A 26,685-nucleotide genomic window follows, 5' to 3' on the forward strand; every position below is an offset into this window, starting at 1 on the left:
GTATGAATATACTACAGTTGTACCAGACTAAGAGACAAAAAGGCATTTTTTCCTTTAGAATTAAAATATTCAGAAGGTAGTTCACAGTGAAATAACTATTTGGGAAATATTTTAAGAGGTTTGTAATGGTGGACAGGTTCTTAATTTCAAGTGACTTTTCCTGCTTGGAACTCTTAAATTCTGGTACTTTGTTGCCCTCCCACAAATTCAAGTGGAAATCTATTTTTGCATAGATTAGGTTAAAAGACAGCTTTAATAGATTACTTTGACAGTCATACCCAGTTTGCCAAGTACCAAAAGAACCTCGTGCATAAATATGGAGGGAAGGACAGAAAGAGATTTTTTTTCTTGGCTGAAGGACAGATGTGTTTCTTATTTTTGATGCATGTTGCCCTCTGGGAGCCCTCAAACCAGCACATTTCAGAACATCCAAATAATTTAATCTAGCGCATTCAATTGGGACTGTTATCCCAGAGGTGATAGAAGGGTTTGTGTTTGCTTACTCCATCCTCAGGGTAATGTGTTTTTTGGTTGATGCTTGTTGTGGGTTTTATTCATAAGAACTGCTGTAATTGATCCTACTATATAGCATAGGAAAAAACCCACAGAAAATTATGAAACAGTGCCAGAACCTCAGAAAACTTTCTATAAACATCCTTTTTCTTCTGGGAAAATCGAGGTAGTCTATAACAAGCTTTAAGAGAGTTATGTTTAAAATATTTCATATATAATAATCTATTTGTGAAGTAAGGAATTAACATTTTTCTTTTCATACTGTATTAGAGCAGTTATTTGTGAAGTGCTAGAAAGAGTTTGTTTCCGTTTAACAGTACCTAGGAAGTGTGTAGCTTGACAGAGAAGCTGTCAAAATGGCATGTGAAAAGAGGCAAATTTTTGGAACTCAAACAGAAGAAGGAACAGCATCTTCAATTGCCAACTCTAGTGGAGGCAGGTGGTTTTATGTTACAGCTTGATCCTCTTACCTGTTAAATCTGTGCCTCATTACCTTTAACTGCAGGATTCGGCTGATAGTATTTGGGCTGTTATTGTAGGAGGTTTTTATGTAACATGAAATATAATTTCTTGGTGTACTCTCAGAACATAATCAGTGTTTCCAACCTGCTAGAATAATATGCAAGGAATGTTTCCCAACCCACCCCCTCAAGGTTTTTGGGTTTTTAATGGGACTTTGTTGTTTCAGACTTTCTATCATATTAATCATTTGCATCTTTCAAAAGTTTATGTAATGTTGTGATATTTAAAAATATACTAAAAATATCTGTTGACAACACTTAGCATGGAAGGAATCACAGGTGGTTTTTCAAGTTATCTCTAAATGATTTTTTGCTTCAATTTCCAATGTGGTATTTCTCGGAAATTATTTGCTGTAAGTCTACTGAATGTGTATTGTAGTTTTACCTTCTGAACCTTTTTTGTGTTCCTTTGTTTGCAAAAATGTTAAGCTAGTTTAATCAGGCATTACTAACCTGTGTTAATTTGACATCTGTTAGATGAAGAAACAGCTACTCTTACAGGTGGTAAGACATCTGCCAAAGAAACTTAAACCCCTTGGAATTATGAACAGTTTATGTATTAGTGGAAGGTTTTCTTTGGTTTTATTTATATAGTTTTTGTATATAAACAGAGTATAAATACTTAAGTAGACTAATTAGCTGGTTTTTTAAATTTTCTGTGGTTAAAACTAAACAGAAATCAGAGCTTTGAGTTTTATTTTTTCTGACATATTCAAATTGATTGGCTTAATATTTTTAAATAGTCACAAACTTTCCAGAGACCCTGAAACATTTAAAATCATAAATGAACTTTGTTTTTAAAAACTGAGGCAATAGATACTGTGTTCCTAAATATCAGTTGTTCATTATTTTTCAGAAAATATTATTGCAAAGTGGAGGTATACTTAAGTGATGCAGATTTGACTAAGCACATTTTTAGCTAGAAAATAATTAAATTACCTTCAGAGATATACTTTAATATTAATGTATTACACTTTTTCCCCACTATATATCCCTTTAGTTAGATGTACAGCAGGCTTCCTTTCTCTTTTCTTTCTTCAAAATATAATCAGCTTCCATTCTATTATAAAGATATATTCAAATACAAACTGTGATTTAAATTATTATATTTTAAACTTATTAAGTGTTCATGAGTTCCTACAGAATACATTGTGTTTGTGGAACACCTAGTATGAATATGCCATATATCTAAACTTGGATAGAGGGACTCAGTATCATTTATAGGAGCTGCATTTGTGCAGTGGAGTTGTGAGAGCAAGAAGAGAAACAGGCTCTGGAGTAACTTGTTGAAATGAAAACAGCTTTGGGATGTTAAATTAAAGTACTTGATAAGGAAAATCTATTTTAAGCTCACTTATATATTCCCAGCTGAAGATGCTGAAGAGCTAACTTGAAAGAGAGATATTTGCTGAAGAGCTAACTTGAAATATGAGTTTTGGGTTTTGCACATTTAACTTAAATTTGATTTCTCTACTAAGTATATGTGCATATGGTTTTATTCCCCCTAGTTTATAATTCCTCTTTTTGAAATTAGGAACTTTAGTTTCAGACTTGCTTTTAGCCTTCTGTATAATTTACATTTACTTGGTTTGTGATCTCATAAGCCACCATTATGGCCTACAACCAATCTTCTATGATTTTTGTCTTTTCTATCAAAAATACGCCTAAAATAATATTAATACTTGCTGGTTTAGTAACTGCATGATTAAAAAACTGTTCACATCTGACAATAATTAGGACTCAATAGCTTTAGTATAATTTATCTCCCATTTATATCTGGAAATTAAAGAGTTCCAAACTTGGATTAATGTAATTAATATTTATATATTTGCAATGTTCTTGATATTTCTGTGCAGATAACAATTTATAGCAGATAATTTACAATATCTGTGCTGTAGTTACAATTGGTTTTCCATTATGTCTTCTTGCCCACAGTCCACTATCTGGTTTTTTAGAAGTATGAGGATGAAAGGGGAAAGTGTTTTAGTCACTTGACTTACTACTGTTTAGTCCTGAAAGTCCTGTTGCATCTTTCTGAAGTGCTGGGAAGGCATGTAACACAAAGTAGTACATATGGATTACAGATGACAATATCCTGTATGACATCCTGCTTCTGCAGATCAAATTCATTCTGTTTGGACTAGTACAAGCAAATTTTCAGTTAAATGTGTAATGTGTTGCTAAGGGCCAAATGTTTAGAATGATGAAGTTTTAGAATTTAATTATGGAAGTTATTTGATGGTTTTTTTCATAAATTTAAACTTCAGAGTATTTGAAGACCCACATAACTACTGTAGTGACTTTTAGACATTTTAAAGGCAAAAATAAGGAAGTTTAACAGAAACTGGAACTTCATCCTCCTTGCTTCCTTGCATGTCCCTCTTCTTGTTTTTTCTTACTTCAGGAGACCCATATAAGCTGCTCATCCCCTCTTGTGAACATGCTGGTTTTTTTCCTGTTTGTGCACAACCAGCAGTATCTTTATGTGCTTCCTTATATTTCTCCCTGCTTGGCATCTCCTTCTGTCTTCTATTTCTACTTTCTCTGTCCCACTGCAGACTACCTGGTAACATAACTTCTATAGGAACAGGGCTTTAGGGACCAATATAAAACAACATGCGGAAAGAATGGTACCTGTGTGCAGTCACCACTGCAACTGCAGCTTCTCTGCACATATACTCACAGAATTGTAAAGGTTGGAAGGGACTTGAAAGATTGCCTACTTCCAACCCCCCTGCTGTGGGCAGAAACACCTTCCATTAGACCAGCTTGCTCAAAGTTGCATCCAGCCTGGCCTTGAGCACTTCCAGAGATGGGGCATCCACAGCTTCTCTGGGCAACCTGTTCCAGTGCCTCATCACCCTCACAGTCAAGAACTTCATCCTAACATCTAATCTAAAGCTAATCTCTTTCAATTTGAAGCCACTTCCCATTGTCCTTTCACTACCTTCCCTAGTATCTCTTGTAGCCCCTTTAGGTACTGGAGAGGGCTCTGTCTGGAGCCTTCCCTTCTCCATGCTGAGCAGCCTCAACTCTCTCAGCCTGTCTTCATCTATGGTGAGGTATGGCACAATCTTCTCCATATCTTTCACAGGTGGAGTGAAAAACCATATGGGTTCCGTCCATGAAAAATGGGGAAGAAACAGGTATCAAGTAAAACTATAGCACTTCTCTCTTATGCATACATAACTTTCACAGAATACATTATGACAACAGTAAAAATGTTACTACATGGGGATTGAGTAAAAATGCAGATACAATCATTAGATGTTTTGCTTTCTGTATGCCATAGATTGCTAATTTTTTATTATGAACCAGTCAACATTGAGATATTCAATAGGTTTAATTGTCACATATTTAAAATAACGGAACAAATAGTGTTGGTGGGAATTTAAAATAGGAAATTGAAATGGAAAACCAGTGGACATACAGATATGATACAGATTTCTGCAGTTGTCTGTCTTCCTTGGGAAGCCTATAAAATTTTGACAGGCATAACAAGATCCCATTACTCAGGGGAAACAAAATAAATATCCTTAAATTTAATATAGGAAATAATGTGCTTTCTAGCTTCTTTGTCACATACTACTTATTTCTTGTCCTTGCAAGTACCATGTTTGATTTCTTCTGCACAATTATATTAAATGGAAATACAAGTAGTCCTGAGGAGAAAATAAAACCATCTGTTTGAACATGCAGACTTTAAGTTTTAATAAAATGGAAGTACACTTTTAAAGGCCATATGAACATAGTACCCCTAGGACCACAAATGTGTTCCTAGTGGGGAAATGGCATTTTCATAAAGATTACAAAAGCATTAAGCTTGTTACTTTTTAAGCTTATAATAGGGTGAAAGATAACAGTATCTAAGTTACTGAAACCTGGGGTGAACTGACACAGTTGAAAAGCTGGTAGTGTGTCTGAAGACCTTCCATCTTTTTAGAGCAGTTGCTTGAAATTGCTTATTAAGCCCAAATTAGGAAGATGGGCAATGAAATCTCCTTACGGACTCTTTGTCTTATTGAAAATATGCCTGTTCCAGAATTTCATTATCTTGTTGTTTACTTATTAGACTTTGCTTTTCAAATTATTTTAATATTTTTAAACATTAAATTCTTGATGATCCTTTGGTTTATATTTTTGAAGTTCTTCTACTCAACCTTTTTCAACAGGAATTCAAATCTATTTGCAGAATTCTGCAGAGATTGAAAGGCTTATAGTGTCATTCTTGGTAATTTTTTTTCCAAAATGTCCACAATTAGCGAACACCAGCTTATTACCGTCCTTTGTACTTTCACAGCATACCTGCATTTTCTTCCTCAGAATGAAGAGAGCATTTAACTCACTTTGCTCTCTAATCATTGTAATTGCCTCCGAAGTGTAAAAGGTGAAAACTGATTTTCTCTGTAGTCTGATATTTTGTGAGTGTTCAGAAGTCAATTTGACATCTGTGTACTGTAGTTTTCTGTTTAATAACAAAAAGTGACAAAATCTGAGGGACAATTATGATGAAAGTCTCTCTTTTACTTCAGAATATGGGCCTGCATGAGGAAGAGTGTGTAGAACTATGGCAGATTAGAGAATACTTCAAAAATGTCTTTAAAATATGCTCGTGCAGTATTGATTCAAAGAAAGTTGTTACAGGAGTCTTTTCATCATTTAAAAACAAATAATAAATAGTGGTTTATCAGCTCATCCATTAAGAGGTGTTTTAATTGTGTAATCTCAGCTCAGTGAGTGGAAACTTGCATCTGTGCTGACACGTGATTAATCTGTCTTTTGTATATTAGTCTTTCTATGAAATATTTGTTTAAAAATATGAATTTTGAAACATTTTCCTAGAAGTTTTTAAATGGCAGTGTCTGCCCTTTTTTCTATCTGCCTAGATTTATTTTTGATGTTTATATTGCTTGGAAAAATAATCATGAGAACTTTGTGGTGACTTTGCCTGACTAGGATTTTGAAATACAAAGACATAGGAAGCAGAAATAAGAGTGTTGACTCCAGCTATAGTTTTTTTATCTTATTTGGAAAAATTAGAACTGGATCTTTTGTATCTTGGAAATTCCAAGGAGTAAGAGAAGCAGAAGTGACGCAGGCATTTAAATCTATTTTTTAAGAAAGTACATAGTATCTAATATCATGCATACACTACAGAAAGGAATGATCAACACTTGATAGAAATTACTTGGTTGAAGATTCCTAACAATCTAATTTGAGTAGAGTGGTTCTGATATAATGAACCAAGCTGTGAGAGACCCAACCATTCATCTGTGAATGTGGATGCAGAAGCATTGAAATTCAGATAGCAGACATTTTTACATTTGCAGACATTAAAGAAATGTAAGCCAGATTAAAATAAATATGTTAGTTACTGTGTTTTCAAATACACATTAGAATTGTCTTTTATCAGCCAGGTGTTATAAAATGGTTTACAGGGAAACACATGCAACTCCTATCAAAGTTAGACTTCATGAGAAGGTTTGACAGACCTGGCAGTGCCTTTTTTCTCTTCCAGGAAAGACTGAGGAAGATCAACTTTTAGAGTTCTTCAAGGACTCCTATTTCAGTGTACATGCTATTTTCAGTTATTTTCAGCAGGCTTTCTTAGTTTTATGCTCTCTTAAAACACTTTACTTTGGTGTTTTCTGTGTGTGAGTGTGAAGACTTCAGAGAATGTGATAACTCCCTCAGCCCACAGTGTAGGCAAGAAAATCAAAAAATGCGTGTGGAACCAGTTTATGTCATTGGCAAGGCCAGAATATTGTTTCAGATCTCTGAGAAATATTACTAAGAGCATCATTTTGTCATAGGATTGTGGATACAATATTGCTGCTAGCAAGAATTTTCTTGCTGCTTTCTAAGCCCCTGAGATACTTTTCTCTCTCACGAAGAGATTAGCAGACGTTCTATAAACTATGAACCCCTGCGACCTTGCAGAGCTTTGTTTATGGTACTGTAGAAAAATATTTTGACAATGGATGTTTAGGATTTCTAGCCAATCCACCCAGGGGGTGGCTAATCCTTTGTCCAATTAGACTATGAAGAAAAAAGTCTATAAAAGAGTTTGTAAAATAATTAAATAAATCAATCTTGCTGCACAATTCCTGCCTGTTGAATCATCTCTCCTCCCTATGGCTGCGGGATACAGTAGTATAGGATAGTTCATGCAGTTTTCTAAAAAGACTTTTTGTTAATAGTTACTACTTCAGAAGAAATTATGGATTATAGAATAGCACCTAAAATCCCAGTCTTAACTGCTAGAAACAGCTGCAATTATTATCTATCTAGAAGTTTTAAAATCATTTTAGTTGAAGGGATGTTTGAAGAATGTCCGCTATTTCAGTATTTTGATAATTATAAAAAAATTATTGGATATGAGCTGCTAAATTCCTTAAATGGACCAGTAAATTAATTAGTTCTAGTGCAGAAACTAAGTAATTAGTTTATAGTTGAATTGTTTAAAATGTCACTGTCAACCAGAAATTGCAGTGTTGTATAATCAGAATGTCTTGTAATTTATTAGAGGCTTTCGAGAATTAAGGAGGAGGTTGAGTCTCTGGTTTCAGAGGAAACTGAGATAGGTATCTCTGTATAAAGTAATTTTATTGAACATGATTACAAGGCACTTCATCCTCAAAGTGCTTCAAAGAGTCTGTGGTTTATTCATCAGGGTTGTAAAGGAGCTGTATGCTGTCAAGGAATCAGATTTGTGAGGTCATTTGTTTAAGATTACAGCATAAATTTGATGTCAGAGTGTGATTCGATGTTCTTGTTCTCCATCTTGTGTTTCCAGCACTGGTCTATTCTTTTGTGCATCAGTTGGTCAGTGAACATCATTTACAATTAAAGATTTCATTTTGGCAGACCTGCTCATGCAATGTTGACAAAGGACTTCAGCATTTGGCAGCAAACATATAGCAAGCTGACATGGAATCAACCTTCACTCTGAGGTCAAAACTGATCTCATTTTACTGGGAGGACATTATGGAGCAGATTTTAATAAATTTTAATCAATTAAATAATTAAAAATAAATAAAAAAATTAATCAATTTCAGTTTTAATCAGTTTCATATATAGTGAATCTCTTTCAAAAAATTAGTTTTTACTGAAGTTTAGTAGCTGGTGTGGCATATCTCTGTGACACACACTCAATTAAATATATGCAAATTTATGCATGCTTATCATGTTTATACATAAGTTGAGATCCCTTCAACTGCATCTTTTTGCCACATGCACAGTATGTATGTATAGTATAAGCACTTATAAAAGTCACGAGGTAATGGTGATGTCTAATAAGAACATGTTTACCATTTTTAGATCTGTGACCTTTTTTTTTTTTAAGGGGACAAAAAATGCCAGTGTGTAGTTTCTTTGTGAAGGCTGCTTTAGCAGATTATCCTGGAACTCCTGGGTTTCACTGCAACTAACAGGGAGCTGCAAAGCAAGACAGGTGTTTAAAAAACCTTAACCACTCAGATAACAGTTTACATCACTAATAGTTCTTTCTTGGTCTGTCAGTTTCAATCAGCAGAGAGCACATGTGATCAGTATATCTGATAAACTTGTCAATGCCTTTTTAAAGCAGGATTCCCCAATCTATTCTATTCAACACTACTCTCTCCTTTCCTTTTTCACCATTTCAAGTAGAATCTTGATAAGACAGAGATACAAGCAGCTGTGTATAGCTAGCTCAGGCTACAACTAATTTGTGCAGAAAAAAATTAAATCAGGAGGTAAATTATTTCATGATTGCTCATTCCCAATAGAGTTGGGCATCATTCTGAAGAAAATATCAAATAATTGGTTTCAGACCATGTCAGACACATGCAATTCCCTTCTCTAATGGCTATGTGAGGTAGGACTAGGCCTCAGGGGTCACCAAAGAACTGAAAATAGCTTAGTGCCAGGCGCAGCAATAGAGAGAGAGAGAGCACATAGGAAATGAAGTGGCAATAAATGCAATCTATAGGGGAAATGTGCTTCACTTGGAATTTAATGTATTGGCTTAGAATCTGGCAGTAAGCCATGCAACAATTGTTTACATTCCTGTCAGCATCTGCATCTGTTCTGCTTTGTAAATGGCACTTATCTTTGAGTGAGTAAATGATGGAATCAATAACAACTGTTAAGGGATTTCCTTTTTTTTTTTGTATTCCATAAAAAATTCACGCTACAAACAATGTAGCCTTAGATTAATAAGAAACAGACATTAACAGGGTCAAAGGGATTTGTTTAGGAACATTTTATAGCTTCTTGGGTTTGCGGTAATTGTATCCATGTGACTTGAATGTATCTTGTAACATATCCAAATTAAACTGTTAAAAAAATGCTAGCTTGCAGTAATGAAGATGATTTTTTATAATTATCTTAAGTACTGTGTATAGAAAACTGCTGGCACTGTTTGTAATAATTTAGTTCTGTGTAATACCGTGTATTACATCTGCTATGCAGAAATACTAAGTTGCTTTTTACAGTATGAGCAAATTAGTGATTATATCCAGCAATACCAATTATTTAAACCTAGCAGTTGCATTAAAAATTGTATACCAACATGCAGTTTGAGAAAACTGTGAGCAGATGTCCATAAAAATGGTATATATCTTTACTAAATGCAAATGAAAGAATAATACAACTTATATACAAGCTCTGTTTAGGAGATAGTATGCAGACAAATGCTGTCATAAATGCAAGATTGTTATAATAGTTATAGCGTCACTTAAAAGTTAATATCACTGAGACCTGAGGAACACATTACTGTTAATGGAATTTATGTATGTAAAATTTATGTATGTAACTCCCTGTGCACTGCTTTGAAAATTTACCTCTTGGAATACCCCTGTATACAGTGACTGTCAGCCGCTGAGTTTGTGTTGTTTTATTAGGCTATTTCTTTTTGGATTTTAGCAAAATGGTAGTTCCATTTATTATGTATGCAGGTTATAGTTAGATTTTAATTTTAATATTATACTCCTTGCTTTTTATTTTCTTCCTTATATATAGCTTTATTGGATGAAATCCCTGACATTGCCTTCTTGTGTCCCTAGTAGAACATTATTGTAGATATAGCTTTCATGAAATCAAGCCTTAGAAGTGGGGATAGGCAAATTATATTTAATGTATTGGGAAGGTATTTTATAGTATAATTGTTTAAGAAGATTTTATGCCCTTGGTTCCTGCTGAGGGAGAAATCCCCACTGTAATCACTGAAGAAAACAGTCATTGGGTTGCTTTCCAAGGATTCCACCATGAGTCTCAGAAGCAGTTCAGCCTTGTGGCTCTGTAGGGTGAGTAGTAAAGGCTAATTAATCTGAGAGCAACACCATCATAATGTAGTTATTCTTGAGCACTTAGAGCCAGTTCACCTCTGGTGCAGATATTTCTGCACCACACTTTACTGTGTCACATGCCTGGATGAGTTGAAATTAACAGAATTAGCCACTCAGTTTTTGAGATGTTGTGAATTTGAAATTCTTTAAAACATTTGAGGTGTCATTCACAAAAACAAAAAAAAACAAAAAAACAAACAAAAAAAAAAGCAAGCAAAGGTTACATTTAGCTTATGGATCTCATTCATACATGTTTTCTTATGCACTTTGAACTTTTAAATGCCTCCAGGTTATAACCAGGGAAGTTGGAACACTTTTTTTAATGATTTCAAGAGCTACAGCTTTGAGGAAAATATCACTTTTGAAACTTGCTGTAAAATCATAAGTTAGTAGATATACACAGGTCATCTAGATCTAACTTAGCCTTATTTTTCATGCTTCCTCCTTTTCAGAGATGAGGGAAAGTCTTTAAAAGTGCTAAGATAAAGGCAGATGCCTTGCTACTGAATTTAAGTGCTTAGGAGAAGGTCAGATACAATAATCAAGTGCTTTATAAAATGTCTTTCACTCTATGTTGCTTGAAAAATGTTTTAATTACCTTATTAGCTGTCTTAGAATTCATATGAGCACCTCTCAACTTCCATCACTGGTGAAGTGAAATTCCATGATACCATCTGTCCAGCTACATCCAGCCAACTGGTCTCTGGTAAAATGGACGGCTTTATCCTTCTACAAGGGTGGCATGTCCTTCAGATCTTAGAAAAGTTTCTTCAGCTTCAATACACTCTGCTAAAATGAAAGGCCAAACTTGAAAACAGTACCCCTAGTTTCTCCAGTATTGTATAACTGCATCAGCTGCCTTGGCACCAGCACACAAACCTTGCACAAGTTGATAGACATTGAGTGTTAGTTTTACTTGGGCCTTCTTCTTCTATAAAAAAAGCTCTCTAAGAGTAACCTTGTTTGGGTTGACAGACTTCTGCTACCTGTTTTTTGGTAGTTGGGATGGTAAATCAGCATGCCTGAAGAAATTAAATATCCATTAGGTCGCCTCTGCCTCTATGTGGTAGGAACTCAAGAGTACAAATTATCTAAAGTAGAGATGTTTATTGCATTAAAGTTTTGAGCTTCTTCCTTTGCTTCATTCCAGTTTTGTGCAATGAACCATCAAGATTTATTTACTCGCTACAAATAAATGCAGTGCAGGTTCAAGTTAATTAAAGTAATTTTTTTGTTCTCCCTCCTGTCCCCAGATAGAGAACTGCAATCTAGATAGCAAAAGCCTCAAGTACACTCTCTTCTTTCCTCCTAGCAAAATAGTTGTGCTGTCCTCCATGAAGCAGAAAGACAATTTCCCAGTTTTTCTGAGGTTTTTATCTGAAAACTCAAGTTCCTTGAGAGCTATGCAACAAAGCCTTGTGTGCACTAGTGAGCCTTAAGGCCCTGACCAGCCTTTTCAGGGACCTACACCGCAGCCTTCTCCAGAGATCTATTTCAGCTGCACCGGGTTCCTCAGTCCCTGCCTGACCTACATCACAGGTGTCCTGATGTTCATCTCCCCCAGAGCTGTGGACCCCATTGATTCAATTTTCCTGCCTTGAGCTTGAACTTGCCTTATCACCATGATTCCTCTGAATGGGCACTGACTGGTCACTGAACTTTGCCTGACTTGTGGTTTCCTTCACCAGACCAGATCCAAACTCAAAATGGTGAATAAGCTTCCTGACTCGACCTCACGTTTGTGTCATCACCATGAACTCGGCTGATGATCTTGACTCTTGGTTGAAGCCTATCATCTCAGGGTCTGCCTTGCTTAGGATCTTCAGGATGGGGCCCTGGCTGGCAAGGAGTCTGTCCAGCTGGCTGTATTATCATGCTTTACTCCCTGTTCCTCAAGTAGCAGTCAGACTTCAGTGGTCCCTGACACTGTGCTTGGTTTGAATCTTTTTTTTGGAGCTAAAGGTAACTCATTTTCCTGGCTTAGGATGTTTCTGCTGGCAGATTCAGCCCCCAGAGCAGTTTAGAAATCATCAGCATAGGCACTGGTTTTGTACAGCAGTATTGGTGTGTTTCTTGTTCTGCAGAGATGGAAGCCTAAAGCTGTATTCAGGAGCTCGGAATCTTTTCTTACTTCTCTGTGTTCGTTTAGGTCCTGATCTCAACTCTTTTTAGAGCAATATTTGCAAAATCAGCTCATTGGCATATTGACAAAGGCTGTACCTCTCTATAGCTTCTGTACCAGCCCTTTTTTCCCTTTTCAGAAATTATTCTCTCTAGGTATTGCTTTAGCAGGAAGCCAACATGTCCTGTTGCTAGGAAGTGTTATAGAGGTCCCATTAGTGTTTGTCTGTATCCAAAGATCCTGCTGCAGGTATTTCCTTGTATAAGGACTACAGGAATTGAAGTCAGACATGCGGAAAAAATCAAATTTAGCAGAACAATGGTAGCAAGTTGCAGGTGGCTCAGGAAGGAAGTTGGTTTGTATCATGTAACTTCCTTCATGTTCCTTTCTATCCTGCAGTTAGAGTGGAATGCCATTGCTTAACTGATTCATGGCTGGCTGAGATCAGCTTCATGTGCTGTATGGTCCACAGAGGACCATACAGCCACCCTCTGTATGGTCCTCTGTGGATTGGATGGGATGCTAACAACAATTTCAGACCATTTTCATTACAGAGGGGTGCTTCTCTTGCTGTAGTCTCACCTGGGTAAATGAGTTATGTTAGTTTTCTGACTAACACTCTAAGTCACAATCCATTCAGTAACTTTTTCAGAGTAACCATACTCCACTCTGTGAATATGGCCAATTTTCCTCAAAACAACTTGAAGTCACTAAGGTTTGGTTGAACATATATTACAGTCAGTCCTCGTGTCTATTTCACGTCTGTCCACATGAAGACATTCTCTTCAAGGCAATCTTCTATGAGATTTATAAACCTGTTTTGAGATTTTCTCTATGTCATCACATTGGCTGCTTTGGTCTTGGCTGTTACACAGTTCTTAAAGGTTTCTGTCCTGTGGTTGTCCAATCAGAATGACATCAGAAAAAAAGGGCCTTTTCATTCTTTTCTACTGAAAAATGGACTGTGATGTGCTTGTTCAAGCAGCCTGGTCAGTGGTCTTCAAAATTAAATGCTGCCATCAGTATTTTAAATGTAATAGTCTGGATGTATATAAGGCCTTTAAGTCAAGCTTTGGATGCTCACATGTGTGCACACTACTTGAACATCAAGCACTAAATAAATGGGTTACCATTTCTGAGAAATAACAAAACTGAAACACATTCTGAATGATCATTGAAAGTAAAAGTTTTTACTTTTGCTCAGTTTGGTAATGTATTTTAAAAATAGCATTATTGTGGTATACCTTTGTCTTCTAGGTCCACTTTCTTCCAGTCTAATAAGAACAATATCATTTAAGGTAATAAAATAAGTGGAAGGTTTCCTTGTTCCTCAGTAGATGGGGCAGAAGCATCATGTGGATTTCAAGTTATAGGAGATAGAACTGTTCATTTTTATGATGTGTTTTGTGGTTCTTACACTGCAGACTCAGTCATTTCATGTCAGTTAAACTCAGATTATATTCTCTAGTTTTCAGGTAAGGAGTAAAATCCTCTGAATAGCAGAATATGGTTTTTTATAGGTTTAAGACTTAAAATTAGAAATCCAGTGATAGATTTGTTACTCATTATTCAGAGAGGAAAGACACTAACAGAGGCAATTATGCATAACTCTTTTTACATTCTTAGAAATGCAAGAGACTAACAGGAATACATCTGTTTGGAACTTCGAGGAAATTCAGATGTGGATGCAAAACCTGCAGTCCAATCTCAAAGGCTGCAAAACTGGAATAGCAAATTAGGGAATTTGTATTCAGAGATCAGTTCTGCTGCTTAGATCTATGTCTATTTAAAAGTGATTTGTAAATGCCTAAAAAAATATTTAGAAACTTTGAGGGAAAAGGAAGGTACAAAGTACTTAAAATTTGCAAAGGTGAGAAAGATTTGATACATAAAAGTACATTTCAATCAATTTCTTTTTGTTTTCGTCTTGCAGCACAGGAACATGGTATCAGCTCACCACAATTTGCATAGAAGTGCAAATTTGTTACATTTAAAGACATTATAAAATTAAAATACTTAAACCCATGTGGTTTGGTTATACTGAATTGGAAGCGTCTCATAATCGTTTGTAGTCTGACTGTGCTCAAATCAGAGTTCCTTGGGTGATGTGACATGATTATATGTTATGAGTGCAAGTGTTAACCTTTCAAAATAAAAGGTTCAGTTTCTTCTTTAAAATACCAAATGCTTATAGTTATGATACTTGCTGGTATTTGCTCACTGACAGTCTCACTTGTTTTCAAACCCCACGTATTTAAAGTTGTGGAGTGTTAGATTGATGTTTCTTTCACTCAAATGTCATATTCATCAACTGTATTGTGCTAGCAGATTGTTAAACAGACAAGGTGACTTGCAGAGTGACAAGTGATGTGATGTCCCAAACCATTAAAATACAGTAATGATGTGGTTTTTTCCTTTAGGCTTTTGCAACACAGTGGGTTTTCTTTAAAACACAGGTGAGAACGTTTCTGAGTAGATACAGTGCTTGGAAAAAAAATCCTAGTTAATGAATAACAAAACCTGGAATTCAGTTGGAACTTCACAGATAATTGAAAAATGCTGAAGACTTAGGAAAAAGTAATGTAACAGTGTTTTATAATGAGAAAGAGATACATTATGTTACAAAAAAATGAAATTACTTGATATATTATATTGTCTTACATAATCAGTTTTGCAGGATAGTTTTTTTCAGCTATAATAAAAACTATTTTATAATTTTCTTGAATAGCTTCCCAGGAATACCACAGGAAAGGACGGAACTTCTGCTTAACCTTGTATCAACTCAAATGTCTTTCTCAACTTATCAAACTCTTTTTATTAATGGAGGAAAAAATTGAAGAGCTCTCTACGGAAATTCTGCTGCTGCCTTCATTTATGGAGAGGAATAAGAATGTTCAAGGTAATGAATGATTGTCCTGATTTATTGGTTTACTTTGTGCAAAAGGATAATTTTATATGATTTTCAACATTAATCACCTAATTTATGTCATCATATTTTGCAAATAAATGTGTTACCATATCCACTGAAAAAGCTTTTCAAATATGCAGATTTACATTTGAACACAGTTGTAGAAAAGAACTGATTGCTGTGTATGAAGATGTGATGTACTAACTGTAGATATTGATGGAGACCCATGATGAAAAACTATCAAAAACTGTAACAAGTTATCTCCCACTGGTTTATCTATAAAACTCTCACATAGGACACAACAATACATGGAGTCTGAATTCTCTGAAACTGACTTTTTCTGAACTTGTCCTTGAAAGTTGCCTTTTTCAAGAGAGAAAAGCACTGACTTTAGTATCAGTTTAGTTGATCTTAGAGTACATGAAACTAACTGCTTAAGGATATAGTCCTTGTTTAACCTATATTTCTCACACTTACTCATATGTACTATGTTTACTAGCATGCTTATCCCATTGGCTTCAGTGGATGTTTTACAGAACGAGGCTCTACATCAGTAAAATGATCAAGCCTCAGGTTTGCATTTGCTATAGGTTCCAAGCTCATTCTTTTTTTCATCTAATTGTTTTCCGGAGAACCTGGTATCATGAAAATTCAGGTGAATAACACCTTCCAAGTGTATAATCATAAATGTTCTTCTACTCTGTTGCTTCTGCCAGTAGAGAGACTCCAAGTCGCCAGAGAGAAGTGGTTTCAAGAGCTTTGATTCTATTGCAGGAAAAAATCAGACCAGAAATGAGGCCAGGCTGCTCAGGGAGAGAGGATAGGTGAAGTCAAATATTCACTATCTCTATAGTCAAGCTGCACACTGAGGAGAAAGGTGTTTTGGGAATGTAGTCTCAGAATACTAAACTGATGAAAATAAAAATATTAAATAAGAAGAGTTTCAAGGCACACATTTTATTGATGTATTCTTCACCTCTAATATTTACACTTCAAAATAAAGAAATACAGTTTAACCTATTTATTTTTAGAATATACATCAAAGCGCTAATAAAATTTGCATTCGAATTCCTTTTTTGCTACTGACTTCAATGTACTTCTGCCTCCTTTAGCTACTCAGTCTTACTAATTCTCAAGAAATGTTAACCTATTATACATTACAATTTATGTTTTATGGCCTTGATCCTAGAAAGAGGTTTTAGAGTAAATTTGTGGAGTTTTCCTCATGTGTTGGATGGGTATACATTCAGTAAGGGTAACTGTAAATGTCCTTTTTATTACTGTATTCTGAGGAAAAGTGTAAAATAAACCAGAAAAACTCTTGAATGGGAAATTATTTGATGTTTAAGTGACTATATTCTAAGGCCTGTGGTCTCCAGTAATTCAGAGGACTTAAAGATTTCAACATAGCAAGAAATATTTTACTTTCCAGGAAGTAAAAATTATCCTGCAGGCATTTTTCCAAGCTTAATTACATCCAGAGCTGCTTCTCTAAAGAATGTTAAGCCGCCTTCTTTGAGAAATATTCTTTTAGAGTAATCATGTCTATAGCAAGTCAGTTCTTAATTGGTACCTCTACTTAATCAAATCTGAATGGGAAATATTATTAGATCTTGTGGGTAGAAGGTACATTAAAAAAAACCCCATAGAATTACTTTTACCCTGAAAGACAACTGACGGTAAATACATATTTTTGTTTTTAGAGTTGCTGTTCTGATGAGGTGGTTCCATTCACAAAACTTTGCTCAGTGATATATTTACAGATAGTTTGTGAAGAGAAGACATGTCCAGAGGAATTTTTAACTAGAGGTTTGACTAGAAGAAAGACTTATTGGTGTTATTTTCATTTCATGTTGTCAGAAATCTCAGCTGTAGTGAAGTGAAAGATGATTTGATGTGGGAGAATGAAAGCTATGTTCCCAGTAGTTTAGGGTTGTGTTAAACACCAAAAGGGATTTAAGATTTTCTCTGTTAATGTCCTATATTGGGTTGATAATCTTATTTTTGTCACTGATGAAGGCTAAGCTTTTCATAAGAAGGATTGATTAGAATCCTTGTTTTATTTTCATCAGAACACATTATAGTATGTGACTAGGCAATATAATGGGCACCTTCTGTACTTATTTAGAAGCCTTATTACTAGAAATATTGTTTAATTTGACAGAAATAAGAGGGCAGATATGTCTGAAGCAGCTTTAAATTAATTTGGGTACCAAGATCAGGTTTATTGTGCAGCGCAGGCTGCAGAACCAGCCTAAGAAGCAGAGCAAATTAGCCCAGACTGAGGTGTGTGCTGATGGTGCTAGACAGTTACCCATACTCTCTGTGGGTTAAAGCTAGGTTGGGGATATCCAGCCTACCCCTCAGGCTCTGCAGTGAGGGATATCTGAAGTGTCAGTGCTCTGCAAGTAGTACTGCTGGCAAATTAGGGAAAGATGGCCAATTCATAAAAGGTAGATGAATGTCCAAGTCACCTAAAGTTTCCCTAGGCATCACATAGACAGAAACCATGTAGTTGTTTCCTTTATTTTTCGGTTGCTTTTAGTATTTGTGGGAGACTTTTAATCTATGTAACTCACACAGAGATGCAACAAAAATGTTTTTTTCATGTGCTTGTCAAGTGGTGTGTTTATGTGTATAGCTGTTTCAATGTCAATTGATTTTTTGTTTTATATCCCGTAGTACTGCAATTCCGATATTTAGAACATGTATAAAGTTCCATCAGAAACAAAGTAGTTCTTTGGATGGTTCCTCTTTTTAAAATTTTTTTTTTGTCCCAAAGATGGCATCTGAGTTTTATCTAAACCAGACGGTTTCTTGGCCCTCATTTTTCCCTAAACCCAGCGATGACAAAGAGCAAGGGCTGCATAAATTGGATGTAAGAAGAACACTTAGGGTTTATCACAGAAGAATCAAAGATTTCGTATCTTCTGACAGATTGTTTGTACTCTTAGGGGGTCTTAAGAGGGGTCAAATGGCTTCTAAGAGTTGCTTAGCTAGATGGTTAAGGGATTGTATTAGAGAGGCGTATGTAGTTAAGGGTAAAGAGGCTCCCAGGGTTTGTAAAGCTCATTACACTAGGACTATAGCTGCTTCTTGGGCGGAGAGGTCGAAGGCTTCCACATTGGAAATTTGCAAGGTGGCCACCTGGGCTTCTCTTCATACTTTTTCATTGCATTATTGCTTGGATGTAGTCTCTTCTGCAGATTCTGCTTTTGGTAGGAGGTTGCTTGTGAACCAAAAAAAGAACAGTGAAGAAAAGAAAGACATGTAGTTCAGAGTTCTAGCTGGCAACAAGACAAGTTTCTTTGCAGTGTGCACAATGGAATCCTATGAAGACCAATTTAGGCCGTTGAAAATAGATGTTAGAGGGAAGTACTGCCTACCAGTGTTCTCTGATGGTAACCCCATGGCAGACAATAGCACCAAAGGAAACAGTGAACCGGAGTGAACTCTGTAGGGAGATGGATGTAGAGAGTTTTTTAGGTGATATGGCTAGGTCTCTGAGTTCTGTTTGAGAGTTCTTTATCTGGCATCTTCTGGAATATATTCTGAGTCCTCATTTTCACAAATTGCTTAGCATGGATTGGAAAAAAGAATTCTCTGAATTGCATTTTCAGCTCTAACTTCTTTTCACTATTCTCCATCCAATTCTTCCTGATTTTACTTTTTGACTTTATCAGTGGTAACTTAGTGTTACCACTTGTTAATGAGCAATATGTACTTGCCAAGTTTTGAGCTTGATTTAAAATTGTATTTGTGTCACCTAAGCACAGTTTTTAAAAAGATGGTATGAAGAGACATTTTATCTACTACCAGTGTGTTCTTCAAGTTATCATTTAAATCAAATATAAGGAGAAAATCATGCAAAGTTTTTGGACAAACAAGCGATGGTGTGGTTTTGTTCCAGCCCTGAACATTAGTGTGGCATCTGGACGAGACTGCTCCTCTGCCTTTCAGAGGAAAGGTATCTGTATTTTTCTATCATTTACAGAACACTTATTCACAATGGTGCATAACCTCACTTCATTCCACTACAGGCATTAGATTTCATAAGATTAGAGGAGTAACCACCTCCCATTTTTTCTTGACTATTTAACCCTTTCATCTGCAGGTATCATGCCTACTGTGATGAGATAGTCTTCTTCTCTATTTACATTCAGTTGAAATTCCTGGGATGTTCTCACATACCTAGTACTTGCAGCATCACAGTTGTTCTCTTTGAAGCAGTCTGGAGCATTTTCTTCTACAATCAAGGGCTAAGCAGGAGATTTGGGTTTAGAAAACTGCCAAATTGCATTCTCTTCCCATCTTTAAGTTAGATTTCTCTTTCCTCTTGGGTTTTCGGAAGCCTCTTGTTAAGATTTTTAAAAAATCAAAAATATCTAATGTGCTTTCATCTGTCTCACTTTTTTTCCCCATTTCAGTGAGAAAGATGAACTTTGGACAGATCAGATAATGAATACCAAGAAAGGCTTTTTCCAATGGAGCACTTGAAAACACTGTGGGCAAAGTTGTCAAGTTGTTGGGTTTACAAGCTCTGTCTCCTGGGACTGGGAAGATCTGCAGAGGTCTTTCCTTCATACCTTAAGGAGAAATCCTTAACTTTCTATCCGTTTCTGGAAAGTGTCTTAAGAGTATAGAATGAAATTTTTGAGGTGTATCCTCCTAACAGACTTTTATTGCAAAGTTGCAATAGTGCAAAAGTTGCAATTGAAGATTTAAAAAAGTTGTGATTTTTGCTTTGGTCTCAACGTAAGATGTTCAAGGATCTTCTTCAACAAGTACACAGCTTCAGTGGATCAAAGTGAAGATGAATTTACTCTAGAGGGGAGTATGATTTCAGATGTACATTTTGTGCATCTGTGTTAGTACAGTTTGCTCAGTATAGTACAAGTAAAAGGTCTGAAAATAGAAAGCAGAAGGTTTTTTTGACCCATAGTTCGTTAGGGGTTTTTTTATTATTATTTATATTTCTGGAGGAATGGTTCTTCCCACTTCTGCAAGATGTATACTTTCCAGTATGGTTTCAATAAAAGTTCTGGCTGAGCTGGCTGAATACAATTTGTAAGCTACTTTGATGGCGCTGATCTTATACAGAGATAGTGAGTAATCATACAAAAGCTTTCCTTGATACTTTATTATTCTATGCTGCATGCCAGATGATGTTATAATGACTGTTCTTATGGCCCTAAATGCTATAAAAATAAGAAAGCTGTGGAATTCCATAGAAAAAAAACCAGAGCTTTTTATAAGAAATAAAAATAATTATATAACTAATTAATAATTATTAACTGTAATTTATAATTAATTAATAATTATCTTCGGTCTTTGTAATCATCATTACAAAAAAGGAAAAATACTGAATTGAAGAAGGAATTCAATAAATTGTAGACAAAGAGGACCTAGGCAAACAGTTTTGAAGGCAAGAATAACCCCAGACAAATTCTAATACACACAAGGAAAGCTGGCCAAAGAGTTTTGATTTTACTGGATATAATCTTGTTCTGATTATTTACAATCAAAATTATTAAAGCTGCCTGGCTGGTAAACTACAGGAAGTACACAAATTATGAGCAGTCCATCAAGTTTGTAGAACATCAGTTTCAAGAAAGATAAAGCAAGGATTTGTAGTTAATCCAATCTTCCCTAATAGTCAGGAATGGTGAAAGTGTAGAATATGCTCTGGAAAGGGAGCAAATATGAGAAAATGACATGTTTCCCTTCAGCCCCCATCTTCTTTTACAACATTCACTTTTTTCTGCTCTCTTTCTGCAAATTGTCTTCTCTAAACAACCGTATGAAAAGGATCACATACATTTCTTTCTATCTGTGCAAATGGAGTTTGATATGTACTATTTAGAGAGAGGAGTCAGAGAATTTGTCTAGAAAACTGGCTGTCTGGATAGGTATGCTTCCTCTGACCCACTGGCTGCATTCCTATCTGCAGTGGCAAGCTAATTTGGGCTGAGTAGCAGCTGTATCTTGAATAAAAGCTGCACTTCTGTTTCCCATGGCAGTTTGTTGATTAGGGCAAGACAGTCAGAAGACAAGTTGTAAGGCCCTAAAACCCTCACTTGATGAGTCACTTAAAAGGGCTTGCAGTTCTTCATATATTCTGAGTTAAACATACAGAAGAAATACCAACAAGATATTCTCAAGAGATCAAAACAACAAAAAGAACTTTACTGGCAACTTCAGGATATCCAAGAACTTTGGCAAATGCTTGGTCAGCATTCAGTCAACATAAATCACTTCTCAAAGCATTAACCTAGCCCATTCAACTTAGCAAACTCTAAGCCCATTCAATTTCAAGTTACTCAAAAATTCCAAGAAGAGGGGATTAGAAGAAGAAATAAAAGAGAGAAGGACAGAAAAGATATAGAAAAGAGCAAACATAACTGCCACTCCTGGTTCCAGCAGTGTTCAGCTGATAGAAATTCCAAGAGGGGGTAGGATCAAGATGTGTTCACCCTGTGTCTCGGGTTAAATACCCTTTGGCTTTCTTGGGCCTTGCCCAGGTGGCAGTTCCAGTCATCTGGCTGCTCTGGGGCTGGACTGGGGCTCCAGCAGCAGGGTGTGGAGCACTGCCTGTGATGTGCCAGGGATTGGAGGCCACTGTGGGGCTGGGATACAGGCCTGGAGCAGGTGGAGTGTATGCAGCAATGCACTGCCTCACCAGAACAAGGCCTGACCTGCCTTTTCCTGACATACACACCTGAAACATTTTGAGCAAGCAATCCTTGCAGTCTCTCACACAGGTGAAGTAGTCGCAGGACAGGAAAGGTATAATTTTTTATCTGTCTCTGGAAATAGTGTTTGAGAGGGAAGTTGTAGTAGCATCTGAAGAGCAGAAGCTTTTTGGGGGCTGTAGCTAAGTGTTCAGAACAAAGTGTGAAGGGAACCCTTGCTAGCTGGAGGTTAAATTGAAGAAGATTAAGGCCAACCATACCCAGATGAGATTTGGGGAAAGCAAAAATTTGAGATATCAAAGGAACTCAGTGAAATATGGGAGACGTGAACTTGGGCCTTCTTTGGGAAGACCAGTGAAGTTTTTAACGTGTGTAAACCTACATGCACGTAGATAGATACATACAAATATAAAGCAGGAGTGTCCAGACTGTTAATTAGAAAAGGAGGTGGAGTAATCTAGTAGAACATGTTAATGTAATAATAAAGGAGCCTGTAAAATGATTGATGTGGGTGTAAGCATCATTTGGCTCTTTGCCTGTGATCCTGGAGTCACAAATCTACCATCAGCTAGATACCTATTCATCTCAGCTGTGAGTTCTTAACAAGTAAGGCAGCAGTGCTGTGAATACACAAGGATTTTAGGTTAAATGTTTAAGGTTTCCTTTAAAGTCTCAATATAAGAATTACAAATAGCAGATCTAAGTAGTGACAATACTATGAAAATGTGAATATATAGATACTTACTTGTGCTTATAATTAGAATGTGATGTTATATCTGTAAAAAAGGAGAATTGCAAGGAAAAAAAAAGGTAAATTTAAGGTAGAAAGCACAGAATAGAAAAGAGGGAAAATATCCAGTCAGTTAGAGTTGTTTGGATTTTTTTAATTCTGGACGAATTTCTAAAGAAAATAATTAGAAATGTCATCATAAAATGTAGTAAAACATACTGAAAAAACCACAATATGTTTATGGTACTGTCTGTAATGTGTTGAATGATCAGGGAGTTGGATGGCCTGGTTAACATCTTTTGTTCTACCATTTTATCTTTCATTTTTCCCAGCTCAAATCTGTCAATGTCTTTTGAAAATGCAAATAAAAACAGTATTTAGGAAAAAACCCCAAACATACAAAAAACCCCAAAACCAAACAAAAAACCCCACAAAAACTTCAAAGTTCTCCAATGTTGTATAGGTATATGAAAAACAGTGTGTTTCAAGAATGCAGGTTGATTAGAGAAGAGGTAAAATCTACTTTGGATAAATTAAATCCCATGTATGTTCAAATGCGGGAATTTTCATAGAGAAGAGCTCTTTAAACCTTGGCCAGGCACTACTAGTAGCTTCAGATCACTGAAAACCTCGAAGTTTATGCCTAGAAGATAATCTTTAACAATGCTTTGGCAGCACCTGGTGATTTAAAACCTCTTCTAATTTCGTATGAAGTACATTACATTAGGAATATCTGCACCAGGGTTGTTTACCAGCTTTATGCTACAAGACAGATTTTTGAAATATCATATAGTTTGTTGTTATTCTTGTATTTCTTTGTGACTCACAGAATCACAAAATGGTTGAGTTTGGAAGGGACCTTTGGAGTTGATCTTGTCCAACAATCCCTGCTCAAGCAAGGCCTTTAGAGCCAATTGTCCACAATTATGTCCAGATAGCTTTTGAGTATCTCCAAGGATGGAAATTCCATAACCTCTCTGGACAACATTACAGTACTTGGTCATCCTCACAGTAAAAAAAGCATTTCCTCATGTTCAGAGAAAATCTTCTGTCTTTGTGTCTGTCTGTGACCACTGGCCCTGTCACTGGGCAAGTCTGATTCTGGCCTCTTTGGACCATGCTTTTAGGATTATTTATGTACATTCATTATTTATATACATTAATGATATATCCTGCCCTTATCTTTCTCTTCTGATGGCTAACAATCCCAGTGCTTGAGGCCTGTCCTCATGGAAGAGATGATCCATTCCTTTAATCATCTTCCATGGCCCTTTGTTGGACACTCTCCAGTATGTTTATGTCTGTCTTGTACTGAATAACCCAGAACTGTACTCACCACTGTTGAGCAGATAGGAAGAATCATTTTGTTTGACCTGCTGACAGTGCTTTGCCTGATGCAGACCAGATACCATCAGCCTTCTTTGCTGGCTTGTGTTCAACTTTGTGTACTGCTGGACCCCCAGGTCCTTTTATGTAAAGCTTCTCTTCAGCTGGGAGAACTCCGGCATGGTTTGGCTGCCTGGGTTTGTTCCTCCCCAGGTGCATGACTTTGCTTCTTGGACTTTATGAGGTTTTAGTGTGCCCATTTCTCCAGCCTTTTGAGGTCCTTCTGGATGGCACCATGACTGTTTGCCATCCAGTTTGATGTCAGGTGCAAACTTGCTGAGGGTACGCTCTACCCCATCATCCAGATCATTAATGAAGATGTTAAACAGGATTGGACGTAGTATTGAGCCTGAGATAGATTGCTAATTACTGGCCTCAAATTAGACTTGGTGCCACAGATCACTGCATTTGGGGCTTGGCTGTTCAGCCACTTTTCAACTCACCTTACCGACTGTTTATCCAGTCCACACATGAAGACCTTGTCTACAGCTTGTCCTATAATGAGAACTTACGGGAGACAATGCCATGGGCGTTATTGAAGTCCATGCAGACAGTATCCACTGCTGTCCCCTCATCTACCAGCCCAATCAGTTCTTCAGAGAAGTTTATCAAGTTGGTGAAGCATGACTTCCCCTTGTTGAAGCCATGCTGAATACTCCTGATGAATTCTTTGTCAGTAATGTGCCTGGAACCCCTTGTTGAAGCCATGCTGAATACTCCTGATGAATTCTTTGTCAGTAATGTGCCTGGAAATGCCTCTGTTATTTTCCCTGGTGTTGAAGTGAGGTTGGCAAGACTGATTTCTCTGAGGTCTCCTCCTTGGCCTTTTTGAAAATAGGAGTGACATTTTCTTTCATCCAGCCTTTGGACTCTTCTCCCTGTTGCCATGATTGATTAAAGATTATTGAGAGTGGCCTTGCAACGACATCTGCCAGCTGCCTCTGATGCCATGAAGATTTTTTGCCTTTTCTTTTATACCCCTGTTATACCTTTGTTACAACTTCTGTATTCTTAGTGCTTTTTGCCTGCATTCTTGGACTTGTCAAGCTGAGAGACTAAAAATTTTAGAAGCTTTGTAGGTAGAGGATATTGTGCCCCAGACCCCTAGGTCCTCTCCAGAATACATTCTCTAAACTAAGATAGATCCAGGCAGGGAAAGGCTCCTTGGGGAGGGGGGCTCATTCAAGCCTCTCATTGGGGAATTTTTGATAGATATGCTAACTAGTAAAACCTATAATATTATACCAGATCTTTTGGGGGTGGACATTGCAGTGTGCATTGTGGTGTGCATTTCGGTGCATTTGACTTAGACTTAGTGCACCTAAGGATCCTTAAAGTAAATACCAAGGTAAAATCCCTTTTCCCCTTCTAACTGTGTTTGACTCTTGATTTTAAGACCAGGAAAAGGCATCACCTCCACACTTGCAGGTGCATCCCACAAGGGCCTAAGGATTTCCATATGTTGAGTTTGCTTAGTTGTTCTCAGACCTGATCCTCTTCCACCAAGAGTACATCTTCCTTGCTCCAGCCTTACCTCCTGGTCTCTGGAGCCTGGGATTCCTGAAGGCTGGTCTTGCTAGTAAATAACTGAGTTGAAGAAGACATCCAGTATCTCAGCCTTTTCCATATCTCTGTTACCAGGTCCCCCATCTCGTTGGGCAATGGGCTCATGTTTTCCTTAGTCTTCCACTTATCACCTGTGTACTTAGAGATGTCCTTCTTGTTGTCATTGACATCCCTGGCCAAATCAGTTGCATTTGGGCTTTAGCTTCCTTAAGTTTTCCCATGCTCAGAAGCTGTTTTTGTGTCCGTCCCAGGTTACCCATCCTTACTTCCATGGTCTGTATGCTTCATTTTGTGTTTGAATTTGGGTAGGATCTTTTTGTTCATGCAGGCAGGCTTATGGACAATTTTTTTTTAGCTCTCTTGAGCTCGGCAGAGGTGATCCTTTAATAGTAATCAAATTTCTTGTGTCCCATTACCTAGGATTTTATCCTATAGGACTCTTCCAAGCAGATATTTGAAGAGGCCAAAGTCTGCTCTTCTGATGCCTGGGGCTGTGAGCTTGCTTTTCACCCTCCTTTGTGCTCTCAGGATCTGGAACTCCACTGTCTCACAGTCATGGCAGCCAAGGCTGCCTTTGACGTTCACATCCCCAACAAGCACCTCCGTTTGTGCTTGTATCGCTTGGAAGAGGAATCATCAATGCCCTTCAGGACCCAGTTTTCTTGAAACACTGATAAAAGTGGTAGCAACCCCAGATACTGGTTTGTCCTTGACAACCCCCAGATACTGGTTTGCCCTTGAATATTGGGGCAATATTCCCATTGCTCTGAGTGAGTGATTTATGAGTGAGCTTTGTACCAGCCCTTCTTAAGGAGCTTCTCTTGTTCTTTATTTTTTATAAGCCATCATTTTACTTATAATAATTGTACTAATTGTCTTTTTATTCTTATTAAATTGGTGTTTCCAAATAAGTAAGAA

General features: G+C 36.8%; 1 protein-coding gene across 6 annotated transcripts in view; it reads left to right on the forward strand.

Moving 5' to 3' along the window:
- Window positions 1-26,685, forward strand: part of KIAA0825 (KIAA0825 ortholog) — a 239,763-nt gene that overhangs the window by 57,290 nt on the left and 155,788 nt on the right. For all 6 annotated transcript variants that reach the window (XM_032095237.1, XM_032095239.1, XM_032095241.1 and 3 more), the window contains one exon: window positions 15,214-15,384. In XM_032095237.1, the coding sequence (XP_031951128.1) occupies window positions 15,214-15,384 (171 nt within the window). The remainder of the gene's footprint in view (window positions 1-15,213; window positions 15,385-26,685) is intronic.

Source organism: Corvus moneduloides, chromosome Z (assembly GCF_009650955.1).
Source record: "Corvus moneduloides isolate bCorMon1 chromosome Z, bCorMon1.pri, whole genome shotgun sequence".
Lineage (NCBI taxonomy): Eukaryota > Metazoa > Chordata > Aves > Passeriformes > Corvidae > Corvus > Corvus moneduloides.